Raw genomic sequence first — 27,951 nt, 5'->3', positions numbered from 1 at the left:
GTGGTCAGCTAAACACATAAAATCACTCAGAATCATTTTGTCTTGAACACCTGAGTTGATACAGGTCCCACAAATATAACCTTGACCCCCATTTTTTCAGGTTTCATTGCTAGTTTTCAATTTTTTTTGCAGCTTAAAGATGTGGATAGGATTCTTAGAGGTGAGAGCCACCACACATGTACTACTACTCTTTCTGGCTAATGAAACATGCCAGAAGACTGGCTGGATAGGCAAGGGAAGTAATTGCCTCGTTCCAACAAGGCAGAGTTTGAACATACCAGAAGGCTGCCAAGGAGATACCTCTTCTGAAAAAAAGTTCCCTGAATCTTACATTTTTGAGCAAGCTACTGGAGTATATGGTGATCCTTCAACTCCAGGGGTTCCTAGAAGAGGCGGAATATCTAGATCTGTTTGACTTATCAGCAGCTTTTGATGCCATGAACCACTGTATCCTTCCATGATTCTACAACATGACAGTCGCAAAGCTCTTCTCAATCAGTCTTGCTAAGAAACATCTACTGAGGGGTCAACTTGACAGCACATAAGAACAAGCTGCCTTAGGAACTCTGTACATCTAAGTAAAGAGCACTATATGAAGTTGATTATGAAGCCCAGAATGACTACTTGTGTTTTTCATGGGTTCAAGTTCTTTTTACAGAATAATCATGGATGACTTCCAGGGCATACTAAAATCTTCAGGTACCCTATTAGACTCCTTTGATATCTGAATGAGAACACAGAGACAGAAGCACAGGTAAGTTTTTAATGCCTTAGCTTTCTGTTTTTCAAAAATGAGCATGGGATCATTTTATGGTGCAGTTTTACATCTTTTTATATGTACAATGTTACAACTGTATTGGTAATAAATGAGAGTAATTATACTTTGTATAACTCAACATGGTGTGTTTATAAAATGAATTTATCAAAATACATTTTGCACTAGATAATAAATAAAGTCCAGCCAAACCAACCTATCTAGAGTTTAAATTCACTCTGGCAGGTTGAAATGTGGTATACAGTCCATTATGACTATTACGCTTGCTCCTTTATTCTGCTTCCCCTCCTCCCCCCATAATGCTCATCTATTGGGCTAAGGATTCACTGTTACTTCCTGATGAGATTTCTCATTCCACATCATCTTCAGCCAAGCACTGCGCACTTACAATTCTCTGAAAAAGAAAACATTTGAACACTTTTAGAGCAATATTTTTGACAAGTGAATTACCTAAACAGAATATAACTTGCAGAAATTATTTAAACTGCCCTTCTTCTTTGACAACAAACTTAAAGACACAAAGTATGGTAAGAAGTAACAAGGCTCTAATTTTTTTTAATGAACTGTGCAATATTTAAGGATGCCTAAAAATTATTCACTGAGAACCTGGCAGCTATCCTTACACAGGTTTCTATACTATCATTATTTTATGGTTCAACCATTGAAAGTTAACTCCCTTAAATTTTCTACATAGACACACTTCTGGACAGTTCTCCGCCACTAATTACTTCCAGAAGACTTTCAGGGAGCATCTACACTGTAAAATTAATGCAGTTTGACAGTATTTAAAAACCATGGTTCAAGACTATGGAATCATGAGAGTTGTTTTACAAAGCTTTTGGCCTTCTCAACAAGAATACTGACACCTCACCAAACTACAAATCCCATGATTTCATATCACTGAGTCATGGCAGTTCAAGTGGTGTCTAAACTGCATTCAATCTACAGTGCAGATGCACCCTCAGATTCGGTTCAAATTGAAGATAGATAAGTTTATATTCCTTGCTGTTGCAGGGATGGCATTATAGTACCTAACTCTAAACCAACACATCTCTTATGTGAACGAGGGCAGTTAAATATTCCTGATCATTGCCACTTAGAATATGAAGTTGTTATTAACAGTGAGATATCCTCTACTAGATAAATACTGCCACAAAATAGCTACTAAGAAAATATATTTACTGCATTTCACCACATAATAGTCGGGAGAATGAGATAGGTCCACCCCCTCCCCTTGGGGCTGATTCCCCCTTCTTTCCTTCTTTCTCCAAAGGCAAGGCAGTTTAAAAACTATGAAATGAAGGTATTTAGATTGGATCTTCTCCCCTTCCTCCAAAGAGCTCCATTTCAGATTTTGTAAACTGCCTTGTCTTCAGAGAAGGAAGGGAGGGAGGGAGGGAGATTGGTTTAGCCCCAAATGGTTCTGCAGTTTTAAAAAACAAACAAACAGAAACAGAGCTGTTTGTTTGAGACTGTATCATCCCTCCTCCTCTTTCGGAGGTAAGGCAGTTTTTTTTAATATCAGAAATCTGGTAATTAAAGACAGATCTTTTAAATCACATAAAAAGGAATAAAAAGTGTGACCACTATGCAAAGAAAGACGATATGTTAAAAACCAGTCAGTTCTAAATTCAAAATTATATCTGAAGTAACATTCTAAAATCAGTTTCCTAAACTGGTTAATTTTTCAAGTCCATCACCATGAGGCTTATCCCAACCTGCTGTCCTTCAAAATTTGTTGGATAACAGTCACTTCACGTATCTAATAAAGGCAATGTGCTGGTGATGGTGAATAGCTGAGGCTTAAGGAGTTCCAAGAGAGATTCGCCATCAAGAGTTCAGCACCAGTTATGCCAGTCAGCCTAGTATTAGAGACTGTTGACGCTGAAAGTAGATTGTCCTGATGACTTGAGCATATAGGGAGAAGACTCCATGGAAGCATCCCTAATTCCTGTAGGACTGCATTATGACTTGCATCAAGAAATGAAATTGGTGGGCAATGCAGCTTTCCTTAGTACTAATGGGAATCAGGAAGACTGCTGCGGGCAAACTGAAATCTTTGCAATTTTCAACAACAGCCTCAATACATGTTCAATCTAAAAATTTCCAAGGAATATTGAGACACAAGCAGAAAAGGACTCACTTTGAACTTTGAGAAGCATGTCCCACCACACAAAAAACCTCTACCTGCCTCATCCTGACTACATTTCATATCCAAACTGAATGCTGCAAGTGCATCCAATGTGATTTGGATACTTTTCACAGCACCAAGCAAAACCACCCTGCACTAAACATGTAAAATTGCAATCTTGGGAATGCTTACTTGTGAGTAAGTGCAATAAAATCTTACTGCATTTCCTCAATTCTAAGACACACTTTTTCCATATATAAACACCTCCAAAATTGGGATGCATCTTAGAATCACAAGTGAATCTTATGTATTTTTGTTGGTAGTGGTTGTGCTGAAATTAGGGTGCATCTTACAATTGAAGAAATACAGCATTTTCCACTGCAATTCCCAGAGAAATAGCTGTGTTGGTTATTTTTACTTCAATAGAGCTAAGAGTCACTGAAATCAACAATATCTATCCTAGCATAAGGTTTCACAGACTCCAGCTCGCTTCATCATATTCATGAATCATTATCTAGAGTTTCAGATTGATTTACCAGTGTATAGATATTTAGAAATAAAGAGGGCCCGCTGCAGTTAACATTATTAACGGAAAATAATTTTTCAAAGCTTATAGAATGGTGTAGACTCCAATGTTTCATACCTGGCTAATTGTTGGAATTTTAGTAAGAAGCATCTGGAAAACTGGTGGTGGAAGTGTCTGTTGTAGAACTTGTAGTAACTGCTGTGGTTGTCCACAGACAGCAACAGCATTTGTCAAATGATCAACACCCTTTTCATATTCTCCTGTACAAAAGGAAGTATGTCACACGGGATTTTAATTACATATTAGGAAGAACTTTCTTTTATCTAAAATAAAAGCTAATGTCAAAAAGTGAACAAAATATTAAGCTATGTCCACAAAGCTGCAAAAATTGAACACCCATCCAAAAAGCAAGTTAGTCATTCAAGCTTTTAGGCTTAATTTGCTTCATTTTTTCAGTTAACACAATTTGGCTTTATATTTTCAAAGAGAACTGAAATCAACATGTCAACGCATTTATAACAAGATGGCAACCTAATATATTTCTTATGTAACAGAAAAATCTGGTTAGAAATGATTCCTAAACATGTTTGCCTATACTTAAGATACCTGGTAGCATTAAAAGCATAAGTGAACCTATCTATTTAGTCACTGGGATTTCTGACTTTTAAGACCATATTTCTAAATATAAGTCATCCCTGGATAGTTTACCAAGTCTTCGTTATATCATGCCAGATAAGGTTTTGATCATTTCTATTAATCCATTATAGGAGCAAAGTTTTTCAATAAAAGCGTCCCTAGTATATTTTCTACTGCAAAGCATTTAACTCCCTCATTCCACTAAGAAAATTTGCAACAACCTTGTGCTAGTAGTTCCTCGCCTAGCTGGATCTCTTCAAGGAAGAACTTCTGGATTGCTTCTGCATCTTTTAGATCAGGCAACTAGAATGATAACATTCATTCAATCAGCTACTTGAAGTCAACAACAACCCCCCAGCACCAATGCAAACACACATGCACACATAAAAATGACACAAAAACACTTCTATATTTGATGACATGTAACACTAAACAACAAAAAGGTGTGACAGGAATATTAAATGCCACGTTTTTTGAAAGTCAAATTATGAAACACAAGCCAGACACTTTGAACTTCCTGGATGACCATGTATTTAACTTACAAGTACTTCAATTAGCTACAGCAACTCCAATTTCTAAAATTTTATATCCTAGAAATATCTCACTCAAATAATTAACAGACATTTGAGAAATGGAATCAGTGGAAGTTGATTCTCTTGCACTTTTTCTCCAAGGATATCCCAAATGAGGTGAGATTTTTTTCATAATGGGAAGGGAATCAGAATCAACATGAATAGAATCAAAATGAATGGAAAGTAAGAGAATATGTGTGTGCAAGTGTGTGGTGTGTGTGTGTGTGGAGAGGAACATTTTTCCTCTGGATTTTCTTTAGATCTAAGACAAATAATGCATCTCAAGGGAAAGTGTTGGGATGATACATAAAAATCATTGTTCATCTTGAAGAGAATTCTACATATCATATCTTACTGAAACAAAATGAACACACAGAAAAACAACAACAGCAAAAGTCCTATACTAAACAAAAATATATCACTAACCTTTGAAAGTCCTGCTCTTTCTTTAGCAAGCTTCTGTTTCCTCCTTCCTATGAATAAATCAGAGTACGATTTGCATATTCTATAATAATATATACATTTGTTAGGAAACATTGACTTTTCAAATCATACTGCTATGTTATATTGATACTTGGAAAGAACCGTTATCTACATGTTGTGAAGTGTGCTATAGAATCCCAACATAAGTTGAGATCCATCTCCAAATTTTACATTAGGACAAGCAGCCACCTATAGAGCTACCTACCTTTTTTGCATAAAGACTGATAATCAAGAACTGATTGTCAGATGACATCTAGTGGTCAAGGAAGCACACTTCAGAGCACAGAGTAATTTTTTGCATTTGCTGAAATCTCTGTGTATCCCCCAAAGTAGCCAAAGAAAAGAATAAAGTGGTATTCTTAGTTTTTCCACCAGCAGGAGCAATATTTGATCTGACATGAGTTTGAAAAGCTTCATATTTATAATTAAATTTCCCAATATTTTAAACTAGACTGCAAGGGAGGACACAAACTTATTTTCCTTAGTTCTTGTAAAAGCAGCTGCAGTATAACAGAGATGCCAGACACCTGTGGGGAAGCTGTCACCACTCCATGCCCTACCATCAATTTCCCCAAACTCCAAAGGCAAGTTTGGTACTATTTATAAGCTGCTATAAACTATCTAAACAAAAAAACCCTCTCAATTCTATTAGCAAAAATCATTCAAATCTGGAAACATCATTTTACAATTGGGTTGCTGTGATTTTTCTGGGCTGTATAGCCATGTTCCAGAAACATTCTGGAACATGGCCATACAGCCCGGAAAACTTACAGCAACCCAGTGATTCCGGCCATGAAAGCCTTTGACAACACATTTTACAATTGCTAGAATAATCAGTTTGAGCAAGTATAACTGTTTGACAGAGAACCACTGCACTATATTTTTGTTGAAGAGGTGAAATAATGCAAAACTACAACAGAATGTTCTGCATTTTGGATAACTCTACATTTTTATTTAGCATTCATTCTTATCCTGGAAGTTATAATGGCAACAGTACCAGGAGGGTTTGAGAATGCTTTCAATGACGGACCTGTATGTTTTTCCTCTCCTCTCGCTTTATAAACCATTTTCTATAATGTTACTGAAAATCTGAAAAATATAGGTCCACATCAAGATACAAAAGCACCCAATTTGAAGACCAATTTGCCAATTTTGCTCCAAATAAGTGTTCTTATATAGAGGGTCCAGTCATACAGAAATGCTATTTTCTGGAATACTATGATCTTGCTTCTCAGTTGTTCCAGTCCTGAAATCGCTAATCCAACTGGATTTGCTATTACATGGGACATTTCCTTCAAGACAGATAAATAAACACAGACACATTTTTCCCACAAGGTCAGAGAAAGAAAAACGCTTCAGATTAATGATTAGGTGACCTTGATTTTTTAGAAGTTTATGCAGTTCTTACTAGAACACTTCAACAAACATACACAAGCAGGCACATGCCCAAAAAAATGGGGTCAAATAGATAGCAGGCTTCAGCATCACCACTCCAAGCCCCAGCTGAAGAACATCTACAGTATCCTAGGACACTGGCTCATACAGCAGGGAACTCCTTGGTTGAAGGTGTGTTCCCCATGAGTATGTTAATCCAGAATATGTGCATGTGTGTGTGCACAAAAGGCTCTTTTGAGACAGGCAGAGCGAATGAATTCAGAGGCAGACTTAGGCCCCATCTACGTACACTGCTATATAATCCAGTTTCTGAATCCAGATTATTTGCTTTGAACTGGATTATATGGTGGTGTAACCTCAGTTCAAAGCAGAAAATCTGGATTCAAAAACTGCATTATATGGCAGTGTAGATCCAGGCATCCCTTGGGCAACATCCATGCAGATGGCCAATTCTCTCACACCAGAAGCGACTTGCAGCTTAAGTCGCTCCTGACACGAATAAGAAAAGCTGGCCTGCTATAGCGATTAACTTGATATTTTAACTGATCTCACTTTAACAGAGGTTGTTTTATCTAATTTATATACCTGATTTATGTAATGTTATTATTGTCCTCATGTTGATGTATTTTATGTATTCTGTATTTTATGTATAACATCCCTGTGTGCTATTTTGTAAGCCCCCTGACTCCTTATGGGAGATGGTGGTGGGGTATAAATAAAATTATTATTATTATTATTATTATTATTATTAGGTAAAGGTTTCACCTTGGTATTAAGTCTAGTTGTGTCTGACTCTGGAGGGTAGTGCTCATCTACATTTCTAAGCCGAAGAGCCAGTGTTGTCCATAGACGCCTCCAAGGTCATGAGGCTGGCATGACTGCATGGAGCGCTGTTACCTTCCCACTGGAGCGGTACCTATTGATCTACTCCTGTTTGCATGTTTTCGAATTGCTAGGTTGGCAGAAGTTAGGCCTAACAGCAGGAGCTCATCCTGCTCCCCGGATTTGAGCTGCCGACCTTTCGGTCAGCAAGTTCAGCAGCTCAGCAGTTTTAACCCGCTGCACCAACAGGGGCTCCAATTTTTATTATATTATTATTATTATTATTATTATTATTAGTAGTAGTAGTAGTAGTAGTAGTACATGAAAACCTAAGCTTCCAGCTTGGCCTCCTCAGTCTCTCAGGTGGAGCTAGACCCCTTTGCATATCTTTGTCTTGGAATGATGAGCCTTTTTTAACCTGCATCTGAGGAAGCAGACTCTGGGTGCATCTGCACTGTAGAATTTACTGATAATATCCTACAGCTCTATCCTATGGAATCCTGGGAGTTTTAGAAAAACCTTTAGCTTTCTGTTGTCCAAGGCTTTCATGGCTGGAATCACTGGGTGGTTGTGAGTCTTCCAGGCTGTTGAGGGGTCTGATGATGCCTGCCATAGATGTAAGCGAAACGTCTGGAAAGTATGTTTCTAGAAAATGACCATACAGCCCAGAAGACTCACAACAACCCACTTTAGTTTTTCTCTGTGACCAACCAAACTACAAATCCCAGGGTTCCATAGCACTGAACCATGGCAGCTAAAAGTGGTGTGATGACTGCACTGATTCTATAGTGCAAATACTGTAGGAATGCTTTATTCTCTTGGCCATGATCCTAAGGTGCTAGATTACCCCTATGGATATGATGATTATGTTTATCTATACCCTATGATGATGATGATGATATATTTTTAACCTAACAGGGCTACTCCCAACTGTGTGTCGGTGTACCTACAGCAGGCATGGGCACACTTGGGCCCTCCAGGTGTTCTGGCCTTCAACTCCCGCAACAGCCTCAGGCTGTTCCTTTTGCTCCTCAGCCGCTTAGCGGCTGTTGTGTGAATTGAAGGCCAGAACCCCTGGAGGGCCCAAGTTTGCCCATGCCCGACCTCCAGCATTCTTTAAACCGGGTTGAGCCTGCTCTGCGCACATCCGGGGCCCTGGGCGCGAGGCGACTCACGTTCCCTCAGCCGGTTCTTGAAGTTGGGGTCGCTCCTGCGCTTGCGGTCGAAGTAAATGCAGTAGCCGATGAAGAGGGCTCCGCAGAGCCCGGCGGCGATGGCGCTGCTCTTGCCCCCCATCGCCATCATCACCCTCCCGCCGGACCCTCTCTGTCTCCTCTCAGGCTCCTCGGCGCGGAGGAAAAGGAAAGGCCCGCCCCGCGCCTACTGCGCGTCATCGGCCGGCGACGGCCTGCGCTGAACCGCACTGCGCATGTGCGGAAAGGCACGCTGCCTCATTCACCCGCTAAAAGTTGTGCCAGGCTCCTTGGGAGCCATGGTGCGTGCGTGCCTAGTTTGCGCATGCGTCACGAACCTTCGTTGCTCCCGTTTTGCCTATGTGGAAACCCTCACGTCTGCTGTTTCCTAGGATGCGCATCTAGACCTGGCAGCCTCAAGCTGCTTGGGCCTCCAACTCCCAGAATTCCTGACCATTGAACAAGCTGGCTAGGGCTTCTGGGAGTTGAGGATGTGTTCTCGAAGGGCAGAATCACTGGGTTGCTGTGTTTACGTTCCCTAATCTCGAGTTGGGAGTATAGCAACTGATTTGGGAGATGGTGATAGAGCATTTGGACAACGTGGTCAGTCCAGCTGAGTTGATGGCGTAGGAGCATCACTTCAGTGATGGTGGTCTTTGCTTCTTCCAGCACGTTGACATGTTTTATGTCGATTTTATCGATTGTTTTACTGATAATTGATGTTTTATTGGTATAATTGTTTTATTGTTGTATTATTGATTTTTTGATTGTTTTTATCGGGCTAGGCCCCATGTAAGCCGCCCCGAGTCCCTTTGGGGAGATGGGGCGGGGTATAAAAATAAATAATTATTTTCCGAACTATGTCTGTTCCAGAAGCATTCTCTCCTGACGTTTCACCCACATCTATGGTAGGCATCCTCAGGGGTTGTGAGGTATATTGGAAACTAGGCGAGGGAGGTTTATATATCTGTGGAAGGTGCAGGTTGGGAGAAAGAACTCTTTATCTGTTGGATGCAAGTGTGAATGTTGCAATTAATCACCTTTATTAGCATTGAAAAGCCATGCCTGGTTCAAGCTTCAAGGCCTGGTTTCATGCCCGGAATTCCCCTGCTTTCAGAGTGTTGTTCTTTATTTACTGGCCTGATCTTAAAAGAACTTTTTAATATTGGTAGCCAGATTTTGTTCATTTATTCTGTTTAAATTTCCCGTTGATGATCCACGTTTATGTATGTATTTTATCCTGTTTTATTGTGATTATCTGGACTTGGCCCCATGTTAGCCGCCCCAAGTCCCTGCGGGGAGATGGAGGTGGGATCTAAAAGTAAAGTAATTATTTTTAATATTATTCTTATTAATACTGTCTACCAGTATTTAAAAAACTCTCTAATATCAGGACAATAAATAAAGAACACCAATCAGAGAGACAGGGGAATTCCAGACATGAAACAATCAGGGCCAGGTAACACCTCCCAAGAAAGGATTCCTCCAGGCAGAAAGCAGCCAAACCTTGAAGCTGAAAGGCTATTCAGTGCTAATCAAGGTATCCAATTGAAACATTTACAACTGCCTCCAACAGACAAGAGTTCTTTCTCCCAACCTAAACATTCCACAGATATATAAACTCCATTTGACTAGTTTCCAGCATACCTCATTACCTCTGAGGATGCCTGTCATAGATACAGGAGAAATGTCAGGAAAGATTGCTTCTGGAACATGGCCATACAGGCTGGAAAACTCATAGCAACCCTGTCACATCTGCTGTTTCCTAGGATGCATATCTAGACCAGGCATCCTCAAACTGGCACTCCAGCTGATTGGGCCTCCCACTCCCAGAATTCCTGACCATTGAACAAGTTGACTAAAGCTTCTAGCAGTGGGAGACCCAATCAGCTGGAGCGCCAGTTTGAAGATGCCTGATCTAGGCTGAAGAATTAATGTAGTTTGACACCACTTTAAGCTGCCATGGCTCAAGGCAATGTAATTTCGTGAGGCACCAGTGCTGCAAGACTGCATCATGATAGTTAACATGGCACCAAATTGCATCTATTCTACAATGTAGACCAGGCATGGGCAAACTTTGGCCCTCCTGGTATTTTGGATTCCAACTCCCACAATTCCTAACAACCTCAGGCCCCTTCCTTTTCCCCCTCAGCTGCTTAAGCGGCTAAGGGGGGAAAGGAAAGGGCCTGAGGCTTAGGGTTTAGCAATGGCAACAAATTAAAAGAACACACGGAGGCTGGATCTACATTGCCATATAATCCTGTAACCCCCCAAAAGCTGTTTATAAAATGAAGCTAATAAAGCTTGGTTGGAAGGAAAAGCAAGCAGCTGTTATTAACTGTTTGAACTCTTAGCACTCTCCAAAAGAAACTCATCCCATTCAAATACATATGCAACTTACAAATACTAGCAAGTTTTAGATTTCAGAATATTAACGTGTGTTTAGAAGGTGAACACACTTGAAAATTATTAGTTGCAAAAAATGGTAAGGGAAACATTAATAAAGCCCCCGCCCCCGGGCAATGGATGGTCTTCCCACTATAATAGGTGAAGATGTAATGTTATGGCCTATTAACTTTTGTAAAGTTTATTTCATCACTTTTTAATATACATTAATCAAGGTACTGTATATCTTAAAACTATGAAGACAAAATATATTAAAAACAGACTAAGTATGAAATAAAATTTATTTAAAATATAATTCAAACTTCAAGTTTCATTTAGCTTTTTTAAATTTTTTCTTCATGTTTTTTGGTTTGGTTTTTTTGCTCTTTTTCAGTGGGACAGCTTTTTCACCAGCAAAAGTATTACTAGAGTATCCTTTTACATTTTTCAGTGAAGTTGCCTTTGTATACTTAAGTCCAATGGGGCTTTTCGCTTTGTTATGTGGACTTTTCTGTTGTGTTTTTTCACCCTCAACACAACGTTTTACTCTTAGCTTTCTTCCTTCCAGTTCAGCATTGTTTAGTTTCAGGGCAAGGTGTACAGCATCTGTAGTCTTTAAGGAAAATTAAAAGGTTATGTATGAAATGACATCATCTAGAGTTCAACATTCATCTCATATTTGAGCCATGCATATTTATTTGCAGCTGAAGAGACACTTAACACGACCAATTTAAAACAACCTCAGAACCAAGTGTGATAGATCAGCAAAAATGTTCTTATCAGGGCACACATCCAGATGAAAGCAATGATAAAGATCTGTATCTTCATACATAGCCCACTGAATATTTGGGATAAGCATTCTGAATCTTATATTCTATTTCACTCCCACAATTCTATCAATTCACTTAATAACCTGAGGTTTTAAAATAACCACTGTGTCTGAGGAAACGAACTGATATCCACAAAGGCTCATGTTAAAATAAAAACCAGTCTTTAGAGTGCTGCTAAATATTGTTTATCACAGCACATTTGGTAAATACGTTAGAGATGCTGCTCTCAGGTTTAGAACTCCTTCCATGGTAGGTTGGATTGGCCTCTCTGTTCCCTTTCTGCCAGTAGTCAAAAACCTTTTTAAGGCAGGTCTTTGGTTCATATATTGTTGGAACAGATAAAGCCTTTATTGTGTTTTTCTTGCATGGTAGGGGATTGGACCAGATGGCCCATGTGGTCTCTTCCAACTCTGTTATTCTCTTATTCTAATTATTTTGACACTGTTTTATAGAATTGTTGTAGAGGGTTTTTTTTTAACCTTGTGTACAATTCTTTTTTAGCTGTACTTCAGTTGCCCTGAGTCCTGGGCTGGGAGAAAGAGATAATATTAAATAAATAAAATTATGCATCTGTATGTCAGCTCTATCCCATAATTTAGTTATAAATTACATTTCTAGTTAAGAACCATTGTAGGAGGTAAGGATTTGGGGGCCCTTCCCCCAAGCAGCCCTCTCCAGTGCCGATAACCTGCTCTGGTGGATCTCCAAACTCTCCAGATCAAGTCTCCAGAGGACATGGGAGTTTGGAGGAATTGCCCTCCTTTTGATTAGTCACAGAAGTGTTTGGATAGGTTTAATTGCTTTCAAGTAAGCTTCAATTTGTAGTGACCCCATTAATGAGACTTTCAAGTCACCCCATCCTATTTTCAGATCTTGCAGAATCAGGATTCATCACTTCCCTGATTGAGTCTATCCATCTGGAATAGTCTTCCTCTTTTCCTGCTGCCATGTTACTAAGCATTATTGTCCTTTCTAGTGCTGTCTTATGATATCACCAAAGTACATCAACCTTTTCAGTTATCTTGACTCTTAGGGAGAGTTGAGGCCTGAACTGTACATTTCAGAGAGATTTCCCTCAGGGATTGCCTCAAGTGACAGTCTAGATGGAGCACACATTTTGCATTCTTCAGCGGTCATATTATTGCAAGAAGACTAGTGCTTTTGATAAAGAATTGTAAGGGAGGTGCTATGAAATGAAACTCCTGGAGAATGGTGCATAATATGGATGATAGGGTGATTGTCAAGAAGGCCTTAAAATAATCCACTCATTAAATCCTAATAATGAATAACACCTCAAGATTTCTGTCATAAATAACTAGTTTTAACATTGCAGTTCTGTTGCTGTTAAATTCCCTCACCACACTTCAGTAAGAACCCAATGTATTTGACATTAATATGTCACAGTAAGTTTCTATCACCAAAATTAACATACCTCAAATAGAACATAGCCAAATCCTTTGCCAATGCCTGTGCGCTGATCTCTCACAATTCGTACACCCATTACATTTCCACATTGAGAGAAATGGGTTCTTACAGTATCATCATCAATAGCTGTAAGCAAACAGAGGACAGAACTGTATGCTGATATTAAGTCATAATATCTGAACTTTTGCAAGAGTATAGCTATGTTCATAGGCAATGCTTAATCATGATATAATATTACATGTAGGAGATTCCTTAAGCCTGAGCGAATTCCGGGATGCATATACTCCTTATTCCCCATTAGGTCAGCAGATGTTCCAAATGTATTTAGGTTCGCTTGTCTTTGACTTGTAGCTTTTTTATATATCCAAACTAATAATCACTGTTCTAAATCAACTTGGGAGAAGAATGTGTAGCCTTCCCAACAACATTTGCAAAAAACCACACATTTCCATCCTTACACTAAAATAAACCTTCATTACAATGTATACAAAGTATTTTGTTTGCATTGTCAATATTTTGTATGTAACAAGCTAAGAACTGGTGAAAATAAAATTTAAGAATAAGAACTTCTGCTCCCAGCTGCAACAAGAACAGGGAAAGGCAGAGAATGCAGTTTCCTTCAGGCCAAGTCTTACAAGAAGAGCTGCTAGTGCTTGCCAAATGTGAGGCAGGCACCAGCAGCTCCTCTTTCCCAAATTGTAAATAAGCAGTTTGGAAATAATAATAATATCAGCTTTATTTATAACCCGCCTCCATTTCCCCGAGGGGACTCGGAGCTTTCCTGGTACAAGAGGTTACTCTTGTCTGAAAAGAATAATGCAAAAAAACACCTACCATAAGGGAGATTGCCCACAAATACTGATCTCTTGTTATCGTGCTGTAAAAAAGCCAACAAAAGATTTGAATCAATAACTTAAAGGAGGAAGCGGAGGGGAACAAATCTTACACCATTTGAATTACTCACACAAGTGGATTTCGAAGCAAGGTCAACTCTTATGTGGAATCCACTGCAAAATTCAGTGCCATTACTGTTAAAGCCATAAACAGGTGGGGAGGTAAGGAGAGAAAAAAACCCAGTCATATGCATTGTCTTTAGTTGGCATATAAAAATATACAGATTAGAATTAATATGCTTTAAGTAAGGTTTTAATAATTAAGTATGTATCATGAAATCAAACACAAGCAGTAATTTTTTTTAAAAAACAATACCATTTTAAAGCATCATTAGCTGCGTGTTCCTCCTTGAAAACGATGTAAGCATTAATATATTTCCTATTAGGATGAAACTTTCTCCTGGAAAAGATAAAAGGGTTTGCTTAATACTTAACTGAAATTACATGTATATGTCTGGTAATAGAATATATACCACAATTCCCAAAATAGTTACTCAGGAGGAAAATCTATTGCATTCTATGTGACACATCATCTTTTCTAAAGAAGATACCAGTCCTATACGTTCTTGATCCCAAACATATCTTAACATTTTGTCCTAACACAGATTAAGCATTACTTATCTATAATTCCAAAATATTTAAAATTCCAAAATTGGACACATGGCTGGCTGAGATAGTGACATTTTTGTTGTAAAAAACTATATTCAGGCAATGTGTGTATAAAACATAAAATAATTTCATATTTAGACTTGGAGTCCATCTACAAGACATCTCTTTATGTACATACAGTAGAGTCTCACTTATCCAACAATCACTTATCCAACATTCTGGATTATCCAACGCATTTTTGTAGTCAATGTTTTCAATACATAGTGATATTTTGGTGCTAAATTCATAAATACAATAATTACTGCATAGAATTACTGCATATTGAACTACTTTTTCTGTCAAATTTTGCTTAATCTCTCCTTATTATCAAACATATTTGCTTATCCAACGTTCAGCTGGCCCGTTTACGTTGGATAAGCGAGACTCTACTATATATGCAAATAACTCGTAGGCATTCCAAAATCTGAAAAACACTAAAAGCCAAAATACCTCTGGTCCTAAGTATTTCAGAGAAAGGATAGTCAACTTGGACAACAGCACATGTTTATTCTACCCTCTACAACAAGTCAGTTTATCAAGATATATTTTAGGGGGAGTTTATCTACCTCAAAAGCTGTGCATATAGACGACTCTATGGGGCAGTAAGGCGTTCCTACTTCTTCCAGTTAGAATGCTGATGCAATCAACTGCAGAATAACTTTAATTTCTACTTTGCTCCAGAACTGTTAGGATACTTGGGGCTGACAAAATTATGTATGTCTGTGTCTTCAAATTGCTTGCTGACTTATAGCAAACCCATGAATTTCATATGGTTTTCTTCAGCAAGTAATACTCAGAGGTGGTTTTGCAGTTCTTTCTTCTGAAATACAGTCTACAACACTTGGTATATTGGTGACCTTCCATCCAAGAATTGACCATGGCTTATCCTGCTTAGCTTCCAAGATCAGATGGTATCATATTCCTTTAGGGAATTTAGGCAACCAAATAAGCTTATTAGATGTATTGCAATCAATTTGAAACAAGTATCCAATTCAGAGCAAGTCATCCTTACACATGATTTTGGTTTCGCTTGCTCTGCAGTGTGAGTGTAGGGAGAAGCAAGGAACCATATTCCTCCAGATCCTTCACTCACAGTGACCTCCAATACCTCCTCTCTTCCATAATTCAAATCAAAATAGCAATCAGAAGTAAAGTGACACTACTTTCTGTCACCCTTTTGATAACTACAGAGGTAAACAGAAGTATTTCAAGATAATGGGGGAGCCTAGGGGTTGTGTGGGTTTTCTGTTTTCACAAATTTGGGGGGTTTTATTAGTAGTTTTCAGGAAAAATGGCTCCCTAAAACAAAGATTGGGGAGGTCCAGGGATGAGAGACAAGCATCAGGAGGTGCAAACATGGAATCAAAGGGTTGCTTCATAGCCATGATACCAAGAAAATACTGAGGCTCTGCGTGCTTCTCCTTTCACAATCTAATAGAAAAAAGCCAGATTAACATCCTTCAGGCTTTCTGACTGGCTCTTTAGTCAATGACTTCACCATACTAATTTACCAATTCATAATGTTATGTTTTTCCTGGCACTGAATCAGTTAATAACTACAGACATACAAGACTGTAATACAGGATGGCAATCAAGCATACAAGCTGCCATTTTCACAAACACTGAGCAAAAAAAAGTGGTAGCTAAAAAGAAATTGATTTAAACTGCTAAACAAAACAAGTGTTTTCCCCTTCTCCAAAAGGAAGCATGACTTACTTTATGGCTGCCAGTTTCTTTGAGAGAGTATCCTCTGATGGAATCTTAAAAAGAAAAGGATTTGTTAGATGACAGATTTTGTTCAACGATATCATATTATGACTATTTTAAATTTCTCATGACAGGACAATGGCCTTACAAAAAGGACAATTGGATTTATGAAGTTTTCAGGTTTGCTATATATCCAATTAATATAAAATTGGGATTCTTACAAAATATTTAGGGGACAGATTAAATGAGTGCCTCTCTGTTTATCTGACATGGAGGACTGGTATTTTAAAAAATGTGTCAGGACTAATACTGTATTACTGTCCATTGATCACAAATGTTTCTTTCCTTTTTTGGAAACTCTCCACAGATCAGCAACCAAGAGGTTGTGGAGTAGCATCAGTCCATGGGTTGCCACTCTGAATAGTATTGGATTAGAATACATAACTATTTATTAACAGCCCAACTGTTAATTTAGATCAGTTTTCCAAGTCAGTAAGTCTGCAAAACTCCTATTTAAGTCTTTCTACCTGGAAAACAGGCACAGTCATGTTACTGGACATCATACCAATTCAAAAGTCCTTCCTCTACTATGCACAAAGGCTTTAGAAAGGTATGTGGCAACCTAATTCTGTCCTGATTAGAAACTCAAACCAAAATACAATACAGTCAGCCCTCCAAATTCACTGTGGCTAGGGGTGCCAGACAACCCCCCCCTCAAAGTGGAAAATTCACTTCTCCATTTCCTCCTCCTCCACTTTATTATTATTACTACTACAACTACGACTATTGGTGAGAGAACACCTCTCTAAGAATCTCTAGGCCCTCCAGGGCAACCCTATGGTCAATCTCTGCTAGCAGCTGACCACAGAATCATGCTGAGGGATCTACAAATAACTATAGAAATGTTATTCTTAGGAATCTCTAGGTCCTCCAATATGACTTCTGGTGTGAAGTTGGCCAAAAAATAGTACTGGAGGACCCAGAATCAACCAAATTTGTAAATAATCAAATTCGGAAAGGTTAAACCCACAAATGTGGAAGGCCGTCTGTAAATAAAATATAATCCCTGTCCTGTGACTAAACACTCCTTCCCAGTGAGCAACCATGCAGTGAACACAAAAAGCAACATACCAGGGAACGGAAACGAATCGATTCAATTTGTCCATATTCTCTGAAAAATGCCTTCAGCATCTAAATTCAAATAAATCTTTGGATTAATTTGTCAATGCAAATACACCAAGTATTTAAAGTAAATAGAAGCACATATTTAATCTAAATGGAAGCAAATATTTCATCTAAGCAGAGTGAACAGAATTCCAGTGTTGCCTGTAACTTCTGCCTGGTTTATAATACAGTATAAAAAACACGAAAAGCAAGCCCATCTAGGAAATAATTGTGTCTTCACTAGTAGAAACAAACTCAAAAACCTTGGCTTCTTCAAAGCTAAACTATATATTCTTGTGTTTAAACAAATCAGTACAAGAAGATTTAAATTATGTTGAAGTTACCATTTGGATACTAATATTCTCTAAACCTTTTTATTCAGAATAAAATTCCAGTGAAATCAAGGGATACATACTTATATGAATGGGTACAATTACAGATGATTAACTTGGACCACCAAGAAATGCACATGGCCCCAGCAAACCAAAGAAGCATGCACCAGCTCCCCAACAAGGATCACAAGAGTTTTTTTTAAATCACTTATGTATTCCTCTTGTGCACTCTAGGGAGCACAGACCAACTGGCTACCTTTTGGAAAACCTCAGAACTGCTTTAGGCCTGAAGGGACCTGTTTTCCCCAAAATGAAATTCACAAGAAGTTACTTCTAGTTTTGAGGACAGGCACTTTATGAGGCCCCATCTATACTGTCATATAAAATTCAGATTATTTACTTTGAACTGGATTATAAGGCAATGTAGATTCACATTATCTAATTCAGGGGTCCCCAAACTAAGGCCCGGGGGCCGGATGCGGCCCATCGAAGGCATTTATCCGGCCCCCACGGCACAAGGGCAGAAGGGGGTTGGGCTAAATGACCCAAGGGGTCTCTTCTTCTCTTACAACCCTATTATTATTATTATTATTAACATTGAGGCTGGGTGGCCATCTGTCAGGAGTGCTTTGCTTGTGCTTTTGGTGCACAAAGGCAGAAGGGAGTTGGACTAAATGGCCCAAGGGGTCTCTTCCAACCCTCTTTATTATCATTATTATTATTGGGTTGTTGTATGTCTTTCAGGCTGTGTGGCCATGTTCCAGAAGTACTCTCTCCTGACGTTTCGCCCACATATATGGCAGGCATCCTCAGAGATGCCATAGCTGTGGGCGAAACATCAGGAGAGAGTACTTCTGGAACATGGCCACACAGCCCAAAAGACATACAACAATCCTGTGATCCCAGCCATGAAAGCCTTCGACAACACATTATTATTAATTATTATTATTAACATTGAGGCTGGGTGGCCATCTGTCAGGGGTGCTTTGCTTGTGCTTTTGGTGCACAAAGGCAGAAGGGGGTTGGATTCAATGGCCCAAAGGGTCTCTTCCAACCCTCTTTTTAATTATTCTTATTTTTGTTGTTGTTGTTATTATTATTGCTCGGTGGCCAACTATAGTCCGGCCCTCCAACGGTCCGAAGGATCATGAACTGGCCCCGTTTAAAAAGTTTGCGGACCCCTGATCTAATTCAATGCAGATAATATGGATTATATGTCAGTGTAGATCCAGCCTGAGTCTGTAACAACTGGACTAAGCATAAAAACAAAATAAAGTGAGCCACTAGAATAGGGCTTCTCATACTTTTTCCAGTTGCAACCCCTTTCTACCTTAGAAATTTGTGCATAACCCCAGGTAAATAAGTATATAAAATAGGTATAAAAATCAAACATTTACTGATAACAAATCAACATGTGCAAGATTTCCTAAGACTGGTTTTCCTTTTCGAGGAGTAGAGCTGAAGCATTTTCTGCAGAGTCTTCTATCAACATTACACCTTGCTGATAACAAATTTGTGTAAAGGTATAGGAGACATGTAGAAACCGTTTTCTGTTGCCCAATTTTTCGGGACCCCAACACTGAGTTAAAGTGGACTCCATTTGGGGTCAGGCCCCACAGTTTAAAAAGCAGTGCACCAGAAGACACAAGGAGGCTTTTAAAATTAAAATGTTATTGGTGAGAGTGGGCATACATTTTGATGTGGAAGTAAGAAAATTTGGGGGTTGGCAGCAAAGTATAGTCCATGGCCTGCAACTTTGGCAAAGTTATAATTCCTGTAAATATAAAAACTGGGGGTGACGGTTTGATAACTTGAACTCTGTGGAAACCAATTCTATAAATATGTTAAGTAAATCAAAATGCCTCTTAGAAAGAGTTATTGGAACCACAAACTTAAACAGAGCGTACTGCAGCATAAACGATTCACTGATAAGTCACTCACTTGTTCTGTACAACTAACAGGTAAGTTTCCCACAAAAACAGTCCTCTTATTTTTGAGCATCTCCTCAGCCTTGTTGATTCCTGTTTTCCATTGTTTTCTTCCAGCATTATCATCTGAAGCTGAGGGATGCTTGGTAACAGGTCGAGTATTTTTCAGCTTTTGTTTGGATTTTATGTCTTTTTTCTCTTCTTCTTCATCTGCTTGCTCCAAAGCACACTCCCTTTAATGAACAGGGGATAACAGCAACCAAGTTATCACAAGTTGTTTTTTCAATAGTCATAAAAATAATATATTTTCAATTCACCTAGTCATAAAAAAATTGCTAGACAGACAGAAAACAATATAAAAAGCATACAAGTAGTGTCATTCAAACAACATGTAGTGAAAAAACATCTGAGAAAAAGAAATAAAACTAGACCAAGTACACATTACCTGGGATTATCAAATATACCTCTGAAACAGACATCCATTGGGGTAAATTTGAAGAGCCAATTCATTTCTTATGCTCTTATTTGTTCTTGATCATCAACTCTAAGATAGTGTGCATTCATTTCTACAAAACTAGTGTTATTTAAAATATTACAAAATGTTTTCTGGTTATTAGTCTCTAATAGAAGTAAAGAAATGTTATTTCACATAACACTCTCATCTTAGTTTAACAGAATGAAAGTGGTTAATTTACCTGTTTGCCACGTTCTTTTCTGCAAAAGAGAGTTCCTTTTTGTTTACTTTCTTCATTTTTTTCAAAGGCTGTCTGAGAGCAGATGAGCTCTGAACTTTCGTGGCAATTTCCTCTTCTGCACATTTGCGTTTTTTGCTTTCCTTGGTGAAACAAAGGTTACTTTTAAAACAGTTTTTAAAGGACAGCCAATGTTTGTTTTTTATTCTAAAATAAAAATCACTATGCAGAAATAAAACAACATGGGTATAGGGGATAATTCAGTTCTATTTCCCTCCTTCCATTCCTGCCTGAACATTTGATATTTATATGCTTATGTTAAAACTAATTTCTTACAGCTGATATCCGATACATTTTATCTAACTATTAAATAATTTGTTGTAAATGTATTATTATTCTTGAGAAAAAGTCTATAATATTGGAAAATAACACAAACCCTAAAAAGAGCTTCAAACAAAAATATATTTTACTAAAATGAAAAGCATTTTTGAAAACTGTTAATAGCTTTTCAGGATAAAATCTGACATAAATGAAGAATTGCTGAGTTTCTTTGTAAGTTGTTTATATCACAAGAATTAAACGCTAGCTCATATATTATCACAGTACAATACCATAATTCAATATTGTTCTCTAGTTAAATATCTCTTGCAATTTAAATACGAAAGTATATCTGAAGGTTATAGTATATAGAGATTTGACTACTGCAAATCTTGTTAGAGTTGCTAAGAGAGATGGTACATCTGGTAGGTAGTAGTGAATGGCACTAATATTCTTCCTGATCAGAATCATTTAAGGAGATGAAGTTGATTTGGGGTCTCTATTTGTCCTTCAGCAAAAACAAATAAAAGAGGACCTCTCTGATGTTACAAGTTATCAGCTAGAGGATATGGCTAATAGAATCAATAGTCCAGACACTGCGCTCTAAGGATTTGTCAATAAGTTTGCGAAGAAAAGACATTCTGAAAGGAAAGATGGAGCAAAGATGAAGACAGTATCACTGGATTTGAAAGACTCAGCATCTAGAGTCACCATACCAACCAGTTGCCAATCTCTGGACATACCACCTGATTCCTATTGCCTGTCAACCTATGGCAAACCCATGAATTGCGCAAGTTACACTCAAGAGGTGACTTTGCCTGTTCACTTCTCTAAAGTAGAACCTAAAGCATCCAGTATTCATTTGTGGTCTCCTATCCAATTATTAATCAGGACTGGCCCTGCATAGCTTCAAAGATCAGATGAGAACTGGTATCTTTAAAGTATTTAGGACCCAAATATAATCATGTATCACACAAGACGGCACTACCTGGAGGAATCTTCCACCTTGTGTGACTGTGGAGCTGAACAAACAATTCCTCATATGTATGCTTGCCCACAATGCCCTGCCTCATGCACAGAGGAGTTGTTGTTTAAAGCTACGGACAATGCGATTGCTGTTGCCCGCTTTTGGTCCAAAACTATTTAGCTGTTTGTGATTCCTTTTTTTTATCACTTTTAAACTTATTTATTATGCAATGCTCTTGACACGAAATAAATAAATAAATAACACAAAGCCTTGGTCAGTGTATTATAGTTTCAGCAACAAAGTGCTAAGATGAATAAACTTCTTAGCCATAAAAAGCTCACAGGGCTGAAAACAATTTTCAATAACGGCTTGAAAACAACTGAAGCAATCTGATAAAGCTCAGAGTAGCAAAGGCATCACAAGCATTCGATAGCATTCATTTATAGATGTTCTCCATTGAGCCATTTATTAAAGTAGTAAGATCAACCCATGTAATTTCATCCAGGAGATACACATTGATTCCAGCCCTGATGAAAACAGATAAACTCTGCAGCTGCACTTTCCCCAAGACTGGTTCTGTCATTAGGCAGATTACAGCATCTGTCTCAAGCCCCACATGTGAGATCATGAGGAATAGCAGTGAGTTGCTTAAGACATGAGCTGTGACCCCTAAATTGTCCTGAAGCAGAGGTGACTTTCCTAGTACGAGCCTGGTAGACTTTTTGTAATGGGAACACCATATTATATTACATGCCAGACAACAATGTTCTGTCCAACTACAAAAGACAACCTGACAAATTTGCCCATAAGCATCCAATGACTCAGAACTAGATACCGAATTCGCATTTGGGAATACGTAGTCTAGGAAAGGAAATGCACTTACTTTTGGAACAGCAAGATATATAGGCTGTGTTTCAACTGCAGGAGCACTGAAGAGTTGTAACAAAGGGTGAGTACCAGAAGTTGTGGGTTTGTTTTGAAACAGGCTGTTAGCCACTTGCCCTACAAAGTAATCCTCCTTTGACACGGCACCAGTATCTTTCTCACATTCTTTCCTATTCAAAGGATAAAATTAGACATATAAAAACTATTAATTACATATTGTAAACTTATTAGAATGTAATAAACTTAAACAATTAACAATAACACTGGGAGTCAATTAAAAATTGCTATTTTCTTTAAAGCTGCCAAAATGTAAACAGATAAAGTTGAATCAATACCAATTTCTTAAAAACTATCTCAAGGTAACATATTCAAGAAAAATAAAAAGCTATCTTAACAAAAGTTTACAAAGTAATCCAGAGATGCTGACTTCATTTGTTCTTAGACCCATTTATTTGCCTTTTTGAGGAGTCCCTGGTATTCACAGAACTCTTTTCCTTCAAAAATGTTTCGTTTCCTTTTTCTCTGCCTCAAAGACATGCTTGGCGTAGGTCATCTGGGGTCCTTTCTACACTGCCATAGAAAATCCAGATTATCAGATTTGAGTTTGATTACATGGCAGTGTAGACTCATATAACCCAGTTCAAAGAAGATAATGTGGATTATCTGCTTCGATAATCTGGATTGTATGGCAGTATAGAAGGGGCCTGGGTCAAAATGTTTGATATTTTGTTCTCTTCTCTCAATCTGAGAAGTAGCCATTGGAGGGATAGTTTTTATCCTTTAAATCAGTCTTTTCCTTCTTATCCATAACTAATTCCTTTTGTAAATCTAAATAAACGTGGAAAAGGCTCAATCTAAATCAGGTTGGGAGGACAGGAATGAAAAAACTGACAGAATGGAAAAAAGAGCAGCAACTGTAACGGGAAAGGACATAATCCTGACTGGTCTGTCTGGCACACAGGGATGAATCCAATTGTGATAAAGGCATTCCAAGGATAATATTCCAAGTGGCTTCTCTAATTTCTTTCTTTTTTTTTACTATTGCATTATGATAAAAAGATATTTTGTCATGCAACATCATTACGTCAAGTGGCAGCAGAGACCCACTCACACAATAGTACCACCTAAGAGTAAGCATGGAGGTACCAAATCCTATATATAATTGCATGTTTAATCTCTGTTTTGTGTAGTTCAATATGTAACTTGTGGAAATATGTTTTAATAAGTTTAAAGAATGTTTTAAGGTGAATGTGTTTGACAGTGTTGTAACCCGCCTCGAGCTGTGTGAAGAGGTGGGCAGGAAAGATTATTATATGAGTTATAGGTAGTGGCATACTGATGGTTAAGAGTATAATATTATGTATAATATTTTAATAACTATTTTAAATGAACTTTAAGTGTGGCTTTATATAATTTATATTTCATGTTTTATGTAAGGTGTACATTTAATTTATAGGTTAAGTCATTATTTAATTTTTGTTATACCTTTGTTGTAGATGTTGTTTCTTTTTGGGATGTGAGTGGTTTGTTTTTGTATCTTTGAATGTATTTGGCATTGAATGTTTGCAAATTTTTGCTGTAATCCGCTCTGAGTCCCCTCAGGGAGACAGGGTGGAATATAAATAAAGATTACTATTATGTACAGTATAATATGTCTTTAAACATGAAATTTAAGTGTCCTTTGTTTGATCTGTTTTGTGTGTTTTGGTATGTATTTTAGTTTATCTTATTTATGATATATTGTTTTTATTATTTGTATTTAACTTATGTATTTGTGTTTTTGGTGTTTTTGTGTGGCATTGAATGGTTGCCATCTATGTTGTAAACCATCCCGAGTCCCCCAGGGGAGATGGGACAGGATATAAATAAAGTTGCCTTCACTTTTATAGAGAAACATTTTGGTGTGTAACTTTTATGGAGATACATTTTAGTGTGTGTATTTCTAGTGTTTTTGCTGGGCTTATGTATTTGAATGGTTTTGTAGCCCGCCACAAGCCATGGGGAGAGTTGGGCAAGAAATAAAATTATTATTGGGTTGCTGTGAGTTTTCTGGGTTGTATGGCCATGTTTCCAAAGCATTCTCTCCTGACGTTTAACCCATATTTATGGCAGGCATCCCCAGAGGTTGTGAAGTTTGTTGGAAACTAGGGAAGTGAGGTTTTATCTGTGGAATGTCCAGGGTGAGAGAAAGAACTCTTATCTATTTGAGGTAAGTGTGAATGTTGAAACTGATCACCGTGATTAACATTTAATAAGGAGCCCTGGGTGGCACAGTGGACTGATGACTTGAAGGTTGGGTTGCTGACCTGAAGGTTGCCGGTTTGAATCCAACTGGGGAAAGCACGGATGAGCTCACTCTATCAGCTCTAGCTCCATGAGGGGAATGAAAGAAGCCTCCCACAAGGATGGTAAAAACATCAAAACATCTGGGCGTCCCCTGGGCAACGTCTTTGCAGACGGCCAATTCTCTCACACCAGAAGAGACTAGCAGTTTAATAATAATAATAATAATAATAATAATAATAATAATAATAATAATAAATAACTTTATTCTTAAATCCTGCCCCATCTCCCTGAAGGGACTTGGGGTGGCTCACATGAGGACCAAGCCTAGCAATACGCAATAAAATACAATCACGTAAATACATTTAAAACATATAATACATTAAAACATACTCAAGCAATAGCTACTAATCAGGCACAGTATCTTATAAACCTCTACTGAATTGAGGTTTCTCAAGTCACCCCTGACACGAAAAAAAACACTGAATATCCTTGCAGCCTCAAAGCTTAGCTGCTTCCTGCCTGGGGGAATCCTTCGGCAACAAAATTATCAATTGTAAATATATGTATTATTCACTTCACAAAATATATAGGGAATACTCTTGAATATTTATCACTCAGTATGATAGAACATATAATCACTTTCCCTGGTTTCTCCGGCTGTTCTATACTTCAAAGATAATGAAAATAAATGACAGTAACTAAAAATCTCATTAAGCTTATACATAACAATCCTGTTCTGGTGGATTTGGTACAGTAGAGTCTCACTTATCCAAGCCTCGCTTATCCAAGGTTCTGGATTATCCAAGCCATTTTTGTAGTCAATGTTTTCAATATATCATATTTTGGTGTTAAATTTGTAAATACAGTAATTACAACATGATATTACTGCATATTGAACTACTTTTTCTGTCAAATTTGTTGTGTAACATGATGTTTTGGTGCTTAATTTGTAAAATCATAACCTAATTTGATGTTTAATAGGCTTTTCCTTAATCCCTCCTTATTATCCAAGATATTCGCTTATCCAAGCTTCTGCCGGCCCGTTTAGCTTGGATAAGTGAGACTCTACTGTACTATTTTTTGAAAGAAGCTCCACAGATGTATAGCAGGCGAGATGAAAGCAGTGACTTGATGCTAAAGCTCTGCTAAAAAGCCACGCTGAACAGTACAAGAGGCCCTCTTTCCCCTGCCATGTGTAATAAGACCAAAACACCACAGCAATTAGAGACGCCGTGACTCTTTCAAATCTTCAAAAGGCAGAAAACTGGAAGGGGGGGATGCGGGCGTTAAGGCACAGAGCAGAGGGCATGGCGGAGAACCAGGCCTGAGAGGTCTCGCCTTACCTTTTCCCGGGGCGGGCCTTGCCCCCCTTGCCTGCCTTCGCCGCCATCTCCGCCTGGAAGCTCTTCTCGGCGCCTCCGACTCGAACTAAGGCGGGCCGAAGGGGGAGGAGCCCGCCACTGGGCCCGGGCAGCAGTAGGAAAGGAAACAGGAAGGCGGAAGTGAAGGAAGGCCTCTCTTATACACAGCAGGGGGAGGAGCCTCAAGCAAAGCAAAGAGCAAAGCTGGGCCAACTTGGGCCCTCCCTCCTGGTGTTTTGGACTTCCACTCCCACCATTCCTAACAGCCTCAGGCCCCTTCCTTTCCCCTCAGCCGCTTAAGCAGGTACATTTTTAAAGTCTAACTCCAGCCAAAATCAACATATGCCATGGATAGCATAGGGAAGGGTTGACCCCCCCCCCCAATGGTGTTTGTTTTGCTGTCTGTAGACGATTTCACCTCGCTTTCTGTCCCTGTGATAATTGGCTTTTGAAAAATTTGGCTTGTCGTGGAAACAAAGATTGGTGATAAGGCTTCACCTTTTCCCCATGATCACTCTTTCAGGAGTGAGTTTCCCTCCTTAAGGGAGGATTTCTCTCACTTCCTGTTCTCTCACCCCTGTTCTTAACTATGAGACATTTGGAATCCAGATGTCTGCATTTGGCCTGGACATCAGTAATTGATTTATAGTAATATTCTGTAGTGAGAAAGGGTGGGCCAAATCCAAGTGAACTCTTCATACAACATTGCTGTCTCCTCCCTTTGAGATGCATGTTGTTTATCCTCAGAAAAGCCACCAATAGGTACAAGGTTGGGAGACCAAGATTTCTGATGTAACATGGAATTTGCAGAGAACAAATGGGAACTGGAAATACAGTACCTTGTAATAAGTGTGGATATGTATCTCTGCTAAAAAAAACAACAGTATTTCTTTCATTTTTTTTAAATAGAGCTTATATATGTATTAAGGTAAATGTTTTTCCCTGACACTATGTCCAGTTGTGTCCGACTCTGAGGGTTTGTACTCATCTCTATTTCTAAGCCAAAGAGCCGGTGTTGTCCATAGACACCTCCAAGGTCATGTGGTAGAAGCCATACCTATTGATCTATTCACATTTGCATGTTTCGAACTGCTAGGTTGGCAGAAGCTGGGGCTGATAGCAGGAGCTCACTCCGCTCCCTGGATTCGAACCACCAACCTTTTGGTCAGCAAGTTCAGCAGCTCAGCAGTTTACACATACATACACACATATATACATATACACACATATCTATATATGTATAGATAGCTTAAACAGAATACAGAATTATATTTTTAGATTTTTAGGATCAAAATGTTTAATAAGGGTTTTTGTTGAATTCTGTATTATGTTCCTGCTGTAATATATATATACCTCCACATAATTATATTTTTAGACACAATGTCTTTTTTGCCTGCAAAACATTTCACTTATCTATATGATTGTTGCATGAGGAGTTCATTACAAGTACCTTGTAAAAATACTAGAATGCAAATATAGTCAGGGCATATAATAGAGAATACAATTCTTTTCCCTGCCTTCTTTGCTGGATTGTTGTTTACTGACAAGTAGACATGCAACATATGGTTGGTACCCCTTCAGTAAAATACAAAACACC

The 27,951-nt window shown here is 38.4% G+C and overlaps 2 protein-coding genes and 1 non-coding gene across 3 annotated transcripts; all 3 read right to left on the bottom strand.

Moving 5' to 3' along the window:
• Positions 1-749: 749 nt before the first annotated feature.
• tomm20 (translocase of outer mitochondrial membrane 20) lies at positions 750-8,736 on the bottom strand. Its single transcript, XM_003215808.4, has 5 exons — positions 8,516-8,736; positions 5,067-5,113; positions 4,290-4,371; positions 3,550-3,692; positions 750-1,169 (listed from the first exon to the last, which is right to left on the bottom strand). The coding sequence occupies exons 1-5, from the start codon at positions 8,643-8,645 to the stop codon at positions 1,125-1,127; spliced, it is 447 nt and encodes a 148-aa protein (XP_003215856.2). The 5' UTR covers positions 8,646-8,736; the 3' UTR covers positions 750-1,124.
• LOC134295794 (small nucleolar RNA SNORA14) lies at positions 6,001-6,141 on the bottom strand. Its single transcript, XR_010002400.1, has one exon. It is a non-coding gene; the product is annotated as a small nucleolar RNA SNORA14 (small nucleolar RNA).
• A 2,466-nt stretch (positions 8,737-11,202) lies between the features above and the next one.
• Positions 11,203-26,493, bottom strand: rbm34 (RNA binding motif protein 34). The gene is made up of 11 exons (XM_008124138.3): positions 26,337-26,493; positions 22,706-22,877; positions 20,541-20,680; positions 19,859-20,078; positions 17,553-17,612; positions 16,431-16,474; positions 14,383-14,466; positions 14,138-14,201; positions 14,008-14,050; positions 13,181-13,299; positions 11,203-11,531 (listed from the first exon to the last, which is right to left on the bottom strand). Exons 1-11 carry the CDS (start codon positions 26,381-26,383, stop codon positions 11,250-11,252), a joined length of 1,275 nt encoding a protein of 424 aa, XP_008122345.2. The 5' UTR covers positions 26,384-26,493; the 3' UTR covers positions 11,203-11,249.
• Between the last annotated feature and the right edge of the window lie 1,458 nt (positions 26,494-27,951).

The sequence above is a fragment of the Anolis carolinensis genome, chromosome 1 (assembly GCF_035594765.1).
Source record: "Anolis carolinensis isolate JA03-04 chromosome 1, rAnoCar3.1.pri, whole genome shotgun sequence".
NCBI classification, from domain to species: Eukaryota; Metazoa; Chordata; class Lepidosauria; order Squamata; family Dactyloidae; genus Anolis; species Anolis carolinensis.
The sequence above is the reverse complement of the archived record's forward strand: the minus strand, read 5'-3'. Positions and strand labels throughout refer to the sequence as shown.

Bases quoted from the DNA above. Each gene is read 5' to 3' on its own strand.
- rbm34 (XM_008124138.3), bottom strand. From the start codon at position 26,383: ATGGCGGCGAAGGCAGGCAAGGGGGGCAAGGCCCGCCCCGGGAAAAG. The intron at 16,475-17,552 runs GTATGTTGCTTT...TTTCTTTTTAAG, and splicing joins CGATTCGTTTCCGTTCCCTG to ATTCCATCAGAGGATACTCT. The intron at 14,202-14,382 runs GTATTGTTTTTT...TGGCTTTAACAG, and splicing joins GCTAATGATGCTTTAAAATG to TAATGGCACTGAATTTTGCA.
- tomm20 (XM_003215808.4), bottom strand. From the start codon at position 8,645: ATGATGGCGATGGGGGGCAAGAGCAGCGCCATCGCCGCCGGGCTCTGC. The intron at 3,693-4,289 runs GTTGTTGCAAAT...CCTTTTGTACAG, and splicing joins CGAGGAACTACTAGCACAAG to GAGAATATGAAAAGGGTGTT. The intron at 1,170-3,549 runs GTATGAAACATT...TTTCTTTTTCAG, and splicing joins AAATTCCAACAATTAGCCAG to AGAATTGTAAGTGCGCAGTG.